Source organism: Muscardinus avellanarius (assembly GCF_963383645.1).
Source record: "Muscardinus avellanarius genome assembly, chromosome: 9".
Taxonomy (NCBI): Eukaryota; Metazoa; Chordata; class Mammalia; order Rodentia; family Gliridae; genus Muscardinus; species Muscardinus avellanarius.
Window position 1 is genome coordinate 89,916,104 of NC_137795.1, and position 12,027 is coordinate 89,928,130.

Below are 12,027 nucleotides of genomic sequence, written 5' to 3' on the forward strand. Positions count from 1 at the left end.
AGTGAGGCCTTCTACAACTCAGTGAGAATCTGTTTCAAAATGAAGAATACAAGCCGGGCGTGGTGGCGCACGCTTGTAATCTCTGTGCCTGGGAGGCTGAGACTGGAGGATCGCACAGGTTCGAAGCCAGCCTCAGCTACTTAGGTGAGGCTCTCAGCAACTCAGTGAGACCCTGTTTCCAAATGAAATATAAAATAGGTCTGGGAGTATAGCCCGGAGGTAGAAAGCCTCTGGATTCCACCCCCAGTACCACCAAAAAAACAAAACAAAACAAAACAAAAAAAACAAAACAATAAAGCTACGCAAGGTGGCACACGCTCATAATCCTAGCGCTTGGGAGGCTGAGACAGGAGGATCACACAGGTTCGAAGCCAGCTTCAGCTACTTAGCGAGGCTCTCAGAAACTTAGTGAGACCCTGTTTCCAAATAAAGTATAAAATAGGTCTGGGAGCATAGCCCGGAGGTAGAAAGCCCCTGGGTTCCACCCCCAGTACCACCAAAAAAAAAAAAAAAAAAAAAAAAAAAAAAAGGGACTGGGGGCATAGCTTGGAGGTAGAATACCCCTGGGAAAAGAAACCGTGTCTTGCTAGGTTGATGAGAATCTTACTACTTGCTGAAGCTGTGCTGTGACCTGCAGTTCTCCCCAACTCAGCCTCTTAAGTACTGGGATTACAAGCATGCGCCACCATGCCCAACTAAGGAGACCCTATTTTTAAATATAAAATAAAAGAGAGCTGGTGGTGTGGGTCAGAAGTAGAATGTATTCAATCTCTAGTACCCCTCATCTCCTGAAACACACACAGGACACAAATAACTCAGTAATAAAAGACAACCCAATTTAAAAGGTTAGTAAAGATCTAAAAGACATGAAAGATGTTCAGTATCCCCAGCCGTCCAGGAAACGCAAACCCAAACCACAACGAGGTACCATTTTACACCCACTAAGATGACCACAACACATCAAACGTTGGTGAGGACGCGCAGAACTAGAGCCCTCACAGGCTCTGGTGGAGTAGAAGGGGTGGAGCTCTCTACCAGAGTCTGACAGCACCTCAGAAGCTTAAACAGTTCCCACAGGTCCCAGAAATTTCATTCCTAGGTATACACCCTATTCAGAAATGAAAACATGCCCTTATAAACACCGGTATATGAATGTTCATAGTAGCATTTTCCATAACGGCCAAAAAGTAAAAACAAGCTAAATGCCAATCAAACGAATGAATAAACAAAACGTAGAAGATGCTTTTTTTTTGGCGGTACTGCGGTTCCTGGAAGCCCTTCTACCTCTGGGCTACACTCCCAGACCTATTTTATATTTTATTTGGAAACAGGGTCTCTTACGCCAGCGCGGCTGGCTTTGAACCTGCGCGATCCTCCTGTCTCTGCCTCCCAAGCGCAGGGATTACAAGTGTGCGCCACCACGCCCGGCTTAGAAGATGCACTTTGAATATTATTCAGCAATAAAAAGAAATGAAGTACCAATAAATGCATGACACATGAGAGGACCCCAAGAACATTATGTTAGGTGAAAGAAGCCAGTTGTAAAGAAGCACATGATGAATGATACAATTTTTTTTTTTTTTTTGGTGGTACTGGGGTTCCTGGAAGCCCTTGTACCTCCGGGCTACACTCCCAGACCTATTTTTACATTTTTATTTGGAAACAGGGTCTCCTAAGCCAGCGCGCACGGCTGGCTTCGAACCTGCGCGATCCTCCTGTCTCTGCCTCCCAAGCGCGGGGATTACAAGCGTGCGCCACCACGCCCAGCGAATGATACAATTTATATAAAATATCCATAACAGGTCTACCCACAGAGACAAAATATAGACTTGACACTTACATAGGGCTGAAGGGAAATGTATGGAGTGGAGAGTGACAGCCAGGCATGGTGGCGCACACCTTAATTTCAGTACTTGGGAGGCTGAGACAGAAGGATCGCAGGTTTGAAGACAGCCTCAGTAACTTAGCCAGGCTCTCAGTGATTAGGGGGTGTGGCTAGGAGGTAGAATTCCTCTGGGTTCAATCCCCACAATAAATAAATAAGTAAATAAATAAGTAAATAAAAAATAAATGGGTGAATTAGCTAAGTGTGGTGGTAAATACTTGTAATTCCAGTACTTGGGAGACTGAGACAGAAGAATCACAAGTTCGAGGCCAACCTCAGGTGCTTAGTAAGGCCCTCTGCAACTTAGTGAGACCCTGTTTCAAGATAATAAGCCAGGTAGGGTGGCACAGGCTTGTAATCCCAGTACTCGGGAGACTGAGACAGGAGGATCAAGGGTTCTCGGCCAGCCTCAACTACTTAGTGAAGCCCTCTGCAACTTAGTGAGACCCTGTTTCAAAATAAAGAATAAAAATAGAGCTGGGGGTAGGGCTTGAAGGTAGAATACACCTAGTTTCCATCCCTAATACTGAAAGAAAAAAAGAAAGAGAGGAAGGAAGAAAGAAAGAGAGGAAGGAAGAAAGAAAGAAAAAATAGGTCTGGGGGTGGTGTAGCTCAGAGGCAAAATGGCCCTGGGTACAATCTCCAGTAACACACATACATACAAAAGTAAATTGTATGGTAGATAAATTTTATCTCAATAAAATGATTACATTAAAAAAAAAAACTATGTTATAGTCCCTTTTCCTCCTTTGCCTGAAAATAATAAAGATAGTTGTTAAATATTTCATTACAAAAAATATTTTCTTGGTCAATTTTATTGGAAGTAACTCAAATTCTGGGCTTTATTTCACATACCTCCTATTTGCAGCTCTGGACAACCCATTCGTCTCATTTGGGTGCTGACAGACTCAATTTCTTGTACCAGTGGGACTAATATTGTTTCATTGATCCACTAGGAAGAAATGAGGTAAAGATTTTGTATACATAATTTCAAAATATTTATAAAATAATTATTCACATTTTACAAAAACTCTAAGAAATTTTTTTTACTGCCTTGTACTTGATTTTCTTTTTTTTTTTTTTTTTTTTGCGGGTCTGGGGATGGAACCCAGGGGCATTCTACCTCTGAGCTACACCCCCTGCTCTGTTTTTTATTCTTGATTTTGAAACAGGGTCTGAGTTGCAAAGGACCTCACTAAGTAGCTGAGGCTGGCCTCAAACCGCAATCCTTCTGGGTCAGCCTCCCAAATGCTAGGATTACAAGCGTGCGCCACCACGCCTGGCTGTACTTGATTATTAACAGAACCATTTAGTACAGTGAATGAGAATGAAAACTGCCTAAAGTCTAGAGTTAAATAAGTAGGCTACTGGGGTGCTAGATTATATTCTTTTTATGTGTATGTGTGTGTGTGTATGTGTGTGTGTGTGTGTGTGTGTGTGTGTGTGGTACTAGGGAGCAAACCAAGGGGCATTCTATTACCAAGGTACACCCCCAGCCCCATTTTTAAATTTTTATTTTGAAACAAAGTTTTGCTAGGTTGATGAGTCTCACTACTTGTGAGGCTGTCCTCAAACCTGCAATCCTCCTGTCTCAGCCTCCCAAGTATGAGGATTACAGGTGTGCATCACCACACCCAGCCACATTATATTCTTAAATCATATATGCTGGCATTTTTTTCTGAATAAAATAAACTTTCAATGCCAGGTGTGGTGGCGCACGCTAGTAATTCCCGCGCTTGGGAGGCAGAGACAGGAGGATTGCGCAGGTTTGAAGCCAGTCTTGCTGGCTTAAGAGACCCTGTTTCCAAATAAAATTATAAAAATAGGTCTGGGAGTGTAGCCCGGAGGTAGAAGGGTTTCCAGGAACCCCAGTACCACCAAAAAACAAAAAACAAAACAAAAAAACCCTTTCAGTTAAAAATTTCTTCCTTGCTGGGCGTGGTGGCGCACGCTTGTAATCCCCGTGCTTGGGAAGCGGAGAGAGGAGGATTGCGCAGGTTCTAAGCCAGCCGCGCTGGCTTAAGAGACCCTGTTTCCAAAAATAAAAAAGTATAAAATAGGTCTGGGAGTGTAGCCTGGAGGTAGTAGGGCTTCCAGGAACCCCAGTACCACCAAAAAAAAAAAAAAAAAAAAAAATCTTTCTTTTCTTTTTTGGGGTACTGGGATTTATCCTAGGGGTAGTCTACCTCTGAGATACATTCCCAGCCCTATTTTTTATTCTTTATTTTGAAACAGGATCTCACTAAGTTGCAGAGGGCCTCACTACATAGCTGGAGCTGATCACAAACTTTCGTTCCTCCTGTCTAAGCCTCCCAATTACTGGGATTACAAGTGTAAGTAACCATGCCCAGCTAATATAACTATTATTATTAGACAAAGGATAATCTCCAGTTTACATTTCTAGGATAATTATTCACATATTAATCTAGAGTTTACATTGGATTGTAATCAGTAATATAGTTTTTCAAACTAATAATTGATTGACTTACAATCAGCTCAATCTGATTTCCCTAACCACATGGAAAAACAAGGATTTATTATATTTGAAACCAGGTTGTAAATATTGCTTTATTAATTTAAGACTGAGACATTCAAATTCTGTTTTCCACAGCTAGCATCAAACTAATTCTAAGACATGAAGAAACTCTGTTTGATATGTTTGTATGATTTTGTGTATGTGCTTATAGCAACTGTAGGGACCGGGGGGTATAACTTGGAGGTAGAATGCCTCTGTGTTCAATTCTCAGCACCAAAAAAAAAAAAAAAAAAAAAGAGAGCGAAATGAAAACACATTTCAGATGATACCCAAGCCCCAAATCTTTTGTTTTGGTGGTACTGGGGTTCCTGGAAACCCTTCTACCTCAGGGCTACACTCCCAGACCTTATATGTGTATGTATATGTATACATATATATACCTATTTTATATATAATATATATATTTATATATTTATATATTTTTTTTATTTGGAAACAGGGCCACACACCCTGCCCTATTTTTTATTCTTTATTTTGAAACAGGGTCTCACTAAGTAGCTGAGGCTGTCCGCGAACTGTGATCCTCCGGTCTCAGGCTCCCAATTGCTGGAATTACAAGCATGCGCCACCACGCCTGGCTTTTTTACTAACTTTTTTTTGTGTGTGGTGGTGCTGGGAATGGAACCCAGGGTCCTTCTACCTCCGGGCTACACTCTCAGACCTATTTTATATTTTATTTTGGAAACAGGGTCTCTTAAACCAACTGAGGCTGGCTTCGAACCTGTGTGATCCTCCTGTCTCAGCCTCCCAAGTGCTGGGATTACAAGCGTGTGCCACCACGCCCAGCTATTTTACTAACTTTTTTTTTTAAGAACCAGATTATCAGCTGGGCATGGTGGCACAATTTTGTAATCCCAGCATTTGGGAGGCAGAGACAGGAGGATCGCAGGTTCACAGCCAGCCTCAGCTACTCAGCTACTTAGGCCCTGTACAACTTAGAGAGACCCTGTTTCAACATAAAGAATAAAAAATTATAAACATATATAATATATACTAATTTTTATTAAAGAAAATAGGGCTGAGGATGTAGCTCAGAGGTAGAATGATCCTGTGTTCAATCCTCAATATCTGCCCCCCACACACACACAATAAAAATTCTGCCTAGCTGTGAGTATGCCTGTAATCTCAGTATTTGGGAGGCTAAAAAAGGAGGATCACAAGTTGCCAGCCTCAGCAACTTAGCGAGACTCTATTTTAAAATAAATAAAAAGAGCTAAGTGTGTAGCTTGAAGGTAGAATGCCTCTGGGTTCAATCTCCAGTACTTAAAAAAAAAAAGTTACTCTCCAGGTTTATGGTTCAAGAAAGTAGGTTGTAGCCAGGCGTGGTGGTGCACGCTTGTAATCCCAGCATTTGGGAGGCTGCGACAGGAGGATCTGGGTTTGTGGACAGCCTCAGCTACTTAGTGAAGCCCTTTACAACTCAGTGAGACCCTGTTTCAAAATAAAGAATAAAAAATAGGCTGGGGGTATAACTTGGAGGTAGAATGCCCCTGGATTCCATCCCCAGTATTGCAAAAAAAAAAAAAAAAAAAAAAAAAGAAAGTAGGTTGTTAGAGCTGGGTGTGATAACACATGCCTATAATCCCAGGATTTGTGAGGCTGAGACAGGAGGATGACAAGTTCAAAGATAGCCCCAGCAACTTATAGAGGCCCTATTTCAAAATAAAAAGGGCTAGGATGTAGCTCAGTGGTAGAAGATCCCTGGTTTCAATACCCAATAACCCCCTCCACACACACACACACACACACAAAAAAAAAGTTACAATTTTTTACCATTTCCTCTTCACACTCTACTTAAGTTATAATAATAAATGAATAAAAAGACAAGCACAAGTGATTTCAATATAGTTCTAGAAGAGGCAGAGTGGATGGATGGGTGTTGAAGGGTGCAGTAGCAGCACCGGCAGCCTCTACAGAACATAAGCAGAGCTGGCTGTAGAGGAGGGAGCCATCTGCCCACAGAAGCTGGAGCGCACAGGTGCTGCAGAGTGTGGGGGACAGACACAGCTGAGGGACACAGGGACCAATGACCTCTAGGTCAGAGACAGAGATTAGAGGGCTCCTGTCTAGGGAAACTCATCTCCCCCCCCCCACACACACACACGTATACTATAGCATGTCATCTCATCTAAGCGTTAAATTTTCTGAGGCCAAGGATCCTTTTGTGTAATAGACCCCGACAGAAAAGCTCTTTGGAAAATAAAACTGAAATATTGCAAAAGGGGAAAAATAATTCTATTAAGTAATAATAATAAATAACAAGCACATTGCTCCTTTATTTTCTCTAAATACATTGCTTTACTAAACATGGAGAGAAAAGCAATCTCAAAAAAATGGACATGAGCCGGGCGTGGTGGCGCACGCTTGTAATCCCCGCGCTTGGGAGGCAGAAACAGGAGGATCGCGCAGGTTCGAAGCCAGCCCCGCGCGCTGGCTTAGGAGACCCTGTTTCCAAATAAAAATGTAAAAATAGGTCTGGGAGTGTAGCCCGGAGATAGAAGGGCTTCCAGGAACCCCAGTACCACCAAAAAAAAAAAAAAAAAAAAAAAAAAAAAAAAAAAAAAAGGACATGAAATAAATGCCATGTTTATCCTTATAGATTATCATTCATATTGTACTCTTAATAATTATTTCTAACATTCTAATAACTAAATAACTAACAACTCTAGTAGAGTTTAATATTACACTTTACATAGTAAGAGGCACTAATATTATTCAAAGGCTAATGTCAGAACTTACATTTCTAAATTTAGCTGTCCATGAATCCATATGATCAAGAAGTTGTCTATTCATAGTCACTCTTGCCCAAACCTATTAAAAATATGTTTAAAATGAACAATCAGTGAGGGAAAACCTTGTTATAAAATATCTTCAGAAACATCAATATTAATTTAACTGATATTTAGTAATTTTCTTATTACTAACTTGTGCTGGGTGTTCATGCACAGATATACCTTTAAAAGTTCCTTCCACTGGCAGGTTTAAAGAGTGTTTTCTGGGTGTATTCATTTCGAGTTATCCCTCCATGCCAGTTTGGGATGGAGCTGTATTTCTATTTTGTGTATTTCTATCTTTCTAATAAACTTCTTTAAATCTTAAAAAAAAAAAAAAAAAGAGTGCTTTTTTTCTTTTCTTTTTTGTGGTACTGGGGATTGAGCCCAAGGGCATTCTACCTCCCACCTATGCACTGAGCCCTATTTTATTCTTTATATTGCAACTGAGGCCTCACTAAATTGCAGAGGGCCTCATTAAGTAGCTGAAGCTGTCTGTGAACCTGTGATCCTCCTGTCTCTGACTCCAGTACTGAGATTACAAGCAAGCGCCACCATGCTGGCCAAGAGTGCTTTCTTGCTTTTAAGAACAAAATAAAAATCCCATATTTGGTATTAAATTGATGAAGTTATAGACTACCATATGTTCTAAGCCAAATGCATTTTAAAAGTAAGAGTCTGGTATATGTTAAGTACAATTAGATACCTGACAGCCTTTCTATAGTAAATGTAGAAAAATATCGTAGGCAGGGAGGGCACTAGTGTCAGCTACGTGCCATTAAGAGTAAAATGAACAGTATAATTTAAGAGCCAGGTGTGGTGGCGCACGCTTGTAATCCCAGTACTTGGGAGGCTGAGACAGAAGGATCACAGGTTCTCTGCAACTTAGCGATCCTGTTTCCAAGTAAAGAATAAAAAATAGGGCTAGGGGTGTAGCTCTTAGATAGAACGCCCCTGGGTCCCATCCCCAGCACTGTGAAGAAAAAAAAAAAAAAAATAGGGATGGAGGTGTAGCTTGGAGGAAGAATGCCCCTGGGTTCAATCCCCAGTACCAAAATAAATAAATAAATAAAAATAAATAGTTTTAGGTACACAAAGTAAAACAGGAGACTTCCCACTGTTTAATAAATGCCATATTTATACTTCTATCTAGTAAAAGTGGAGATTACAGAAGAAAAAAAAGGATCTATGAATAAAGACTTTCTAGCAGTCTAAAAGCCATAAATATTCAGTCATTTTTATTTTTCACTTACCTCTTCTGCAGCTTGTTTAGAACTGAGATCAGCTTCGTCTTTGTTAGCACTTGGGGCCTGAGATCTACAGGCAAGCTGATACTGAAATTTCTTTAAAGTTTGTGCATAATCCCCCACAGACCGACTGTAGTTCCAGAAAGTAGGGCTTGCGGAAGGGGAGGTAGAATCTGGGCTCCCTACAATTAGTAATCGAAAAAATTTCAGTTGTAATATTTTTATATCTAGCAGTAACTCATGAACAATGGCTAGTTAGGCACCTCAGCAACGGCAATACAGGAATCAGAAGACAAACCCTTGTGAAGCACCCCCCTCTCCCCACAGTATTATTATTCCCTTTAGAGAGCAAGGATTCCTTGTTTTAAAAATTAAGAAGACTAAGCCGGGCGTCGCGCACACTTGTAATCCCAGCATTCTGGAGGTTGAGACCAGAGGATCATAGTTCGCGGACAGCCTCAGCTCCTTAGTGAGGCCCTCCGTACCTTAGTGAGACCCTGTTTCAAAATAAAAGAATAAAAAATAGGGCAGGGGTGTAGCTCGGAGGCGAATGCCCCTGGGTTCTATCCCCAGACCTGCAAAAAAAATTAAAAAGAACATTTTCTGAGCAGTATCAGAAATTAAAAGCCATAAAAAAAGCCGGGCTGAGACAGGAGGATTGCGGTGCAAAGACAGCCTCAGCTACTTGGGCCCCTTTCAACTCAGTGAGACCCTGTTTCCAAATAAAGAATTAAAAAAAAAAAATAGGGCTAGCGGCGTAGCTTGTATGCAGAATGCCCCTGGGTTCCAGCCCCAGCACCGCTTTTTTTTTTTTAAAGCCATAAAAAATGCTTGTTTTGTTCCACATGACTTTTAAATGATTTGGTGAGAACCAATTTCTTCAGTAAACAAATAGGGTAAGCAAGTTCCTTTTCTGAATTTTTAGAAGGTCCTTCTGAATGGAGTCATCATAGCCTCCTATTTATAGACTATTCTCGGGTTATGAACTAAACTTACTTGCCCCTGAACTGGGTTTTATCTACTAGCGTAGAGTAATTCCTGCGTTGATGGAAGACTACCCATGGACTACATTTCTTTTTTGGTACTGGGAACTGAAACCAGAAGCGTTCTACCTCTGAGGATATCCCCAGCTCCCTTTTAAACTGTGTAAACACAGTTTAAACAGTTGGCGGGGAATAGTGGCCCAGTTCTTAGGAGGCTGAGACCAGAGGATCATAGCTCAACTACTTAGTGAGACCTTGTTTCAAAATAGAGAATAAAAAATAGGGCTGGGGTGTAGCTCAGAGGTAGAATGTCCCTGGGTTCCATCCCTAGTACCACAAAAACAAAACACACACACACACACACACACACACACACACACACACACACACGAGTTTTATTTTTATTTTTTATTTTTGGTGGTACTGGGGTTCCTGGAAGCCCTTCTACCTCTGGGCTACACTCCCAACCTATTTTATACTTTTTTATTTGGAAACAGGGTCTCTTAAGCCAGCGAGGCTGGCTTTGAACCTGCGCGATCCTCCTGTCTCCGCCTCCCAAGCGCGGGGATTGCAGGCGTGCCCGGCATAAACAGAGTTTTGGCCAGGCGTGGTGATGCACATTTGTAATCCCAGCAATAGCCAGGCTGAGATGGGAGGACTGCGGGTCTGCCACATGCCTCAGCCACTTAGTGAGGCCCTCTGCAACTTAGTGAGACCCTATTTCAAAATAGAGAATAAAAAACAGGGTTGTGGTACCTCAGAAGAAGAATGCCCCTGGGCTCAAATAAATAAATAAATAAACAAAACAGTCTTGCTAGGTTGCTGAGAGTCTCACTATGTTGCTGAAACAATCTCTGAACCTGTGATCCTCCTGTCTCAGCCTCCCAAATACTGGGATTTTAAGTGTGCACCCCTACACCCATCTTGTGAACTACACTACTAAATTAAATTATTTTAGTTTTTGGTGTTACGAGGGATGGAACCCAGGAGGCTTCTACCTCCAGACTATACTGCCAGACCTATTTCAATTTTTATTTGTTAATAGGATCTTGCTAAATTGCTAAGAGCCTCACTAAGTTGCTTGGGACCTGTGATCCTCCTATTTCAGCCTCCCAAGTACTGGGATTACAGGTGTACAACACTACACCTGGTTCACTTCTAAATTTATAAATTTACTTTTAGGAAGTATAAAAAATTTACATCTAGGAATCAATTCCTACACAGCCCTCTACCAAAGTACTCAGCACACTTAAGGGTTAGTCTCCCTATCTTCCCAAAGAGAAGCTGAGCCCTTTGAGGACAGGGAATATTTTTTCTCCTAGCTTCTAGCACAGTGTCTGAAAAATTTAAAAGTTTTCAATTACAATCATACTTACTCCCCCCACCCTTCAGCACTGGGGATTGAACCCAGGGGCATTCTATCTCTGAGCTATACCCCCCCGCCCTTTATTAAAATTTTTTGTTCAAAAACAGGGTCTCACTAGGTTGTTTAGCGTCTCGTTGTATTGCTGTGGCTGTTCTTGAACCTGCTGTCCCCGTTTCAAGCTCCCAAGTACTGGGATTAAAGGAATGGTGCCACCATGCTTGACTGAAAATTATACTTATGAAGGTCTTGTTTATTTTTAGAGTTTAAAAATATCAGAAATATCAACTGATACTTATACCCATCCACAAAATTCACAGGTAGAAACCATTTTTTTTTTGTCTTAGCAAAAAACTTAAGAGTGACTATAAAATAATAAAATTGCATGGTGGCACATGCCTGTAATCCCAGATTTGAGATGATCACAGGTTCAAAGAAAGTGTTAGCAATTTAATGAGGTTCTCAGAAACATAGTGAGACTGCCTCAAAATAAAAGATAAAATAGGCCAGGCGTGGTGGCACACACTTGTAATCCCAGCATTTGGGAGGCTGAAACTGGAGGATCGCAGTTCAAGGACGGACTCAGCTACTTAGTGAGGTCCTTTGCAACTCAATGAGACCGTGTTTCAAAATAAAGAATAAGAAATAGGGCTGGGGATGTAGCTCAAAGGTAGAATGTCCCGTGTTCCATCCCCAGCACTGCAATAAATAAATAAATAAATAAATAAATAAATAGGAACTGGATATGGTGGTGCATACTTGTAATCCCAGTACTTGGGAGGCTAAGACAGGAGACTGCAGGTTCCAGGTCAGCCTCAGCAATTTAGGAGGCCTTCTGCAATTCAGTAAAACCCTGTCTCAAAATTTAAAAAAATTAATAAATAAAAATAGGGATGTGGTATAGCTAAGAGGTAGAATCCCTATCATCCCAAAAAGGCTGGCGTAAAAGGATGGCAGGTTCAAACCCAGCTTCAGCAATTAAGTGAGACCCTGTTTCAAAATAAAAAATAAAGCCAGGCATGGTGGTGCATGCTTGTAATCCCCGCACTTGGGAGGCTGAGACAGGAGGATCGCACAGGTTCGAAGCCAGCCTCAGCTACTTAGTGAGGCTCTCAGCAACTTAGTGTGACCCTGTTTCCAAATAAAATATAAAATAGGTCTGGGAGTATAGCCTACAGATAGAAAGCCCCTGGGTTCTAACCCCAATACCACAAAAAATAAAATAAAAATAAAAAATAAAAG

General features: G+C 41.3%; 1 protein-coding gene across 2 annotated transcripts in view; it reads right to left on the reverse strand.

The window, feature by feature from the left end:
- The window catches only part of TMEM209 (transmembrane protein 209), a gene marked incomplete at both ends in the record, with an annotated part of 40,139 nt that overhangs the window by 13,254 nt on the left and 14,858 nt on the right, over window positions 1–12,027 (reverse strand). For both annotated transcript variants that reach the window (XM_080701960.1, XM_080701959.1), the window contains 3 exons: window positions 2,741–2,837; window positions 7,161–7,232; window positions 8,446–8,621. In XM_080701960.1, coding sequence (XP_080558086.1) covers window positions 2,741–2,837; window positions 7,161–7,232; window positions 8,446–8,621 — 345 coding nt within the window. The remainder of the gene's footprint in view (window positions 1–2,740; window positions 2,838–7,160; window positions 7,233–8,445; window positions 8,622–12,027) is intronic.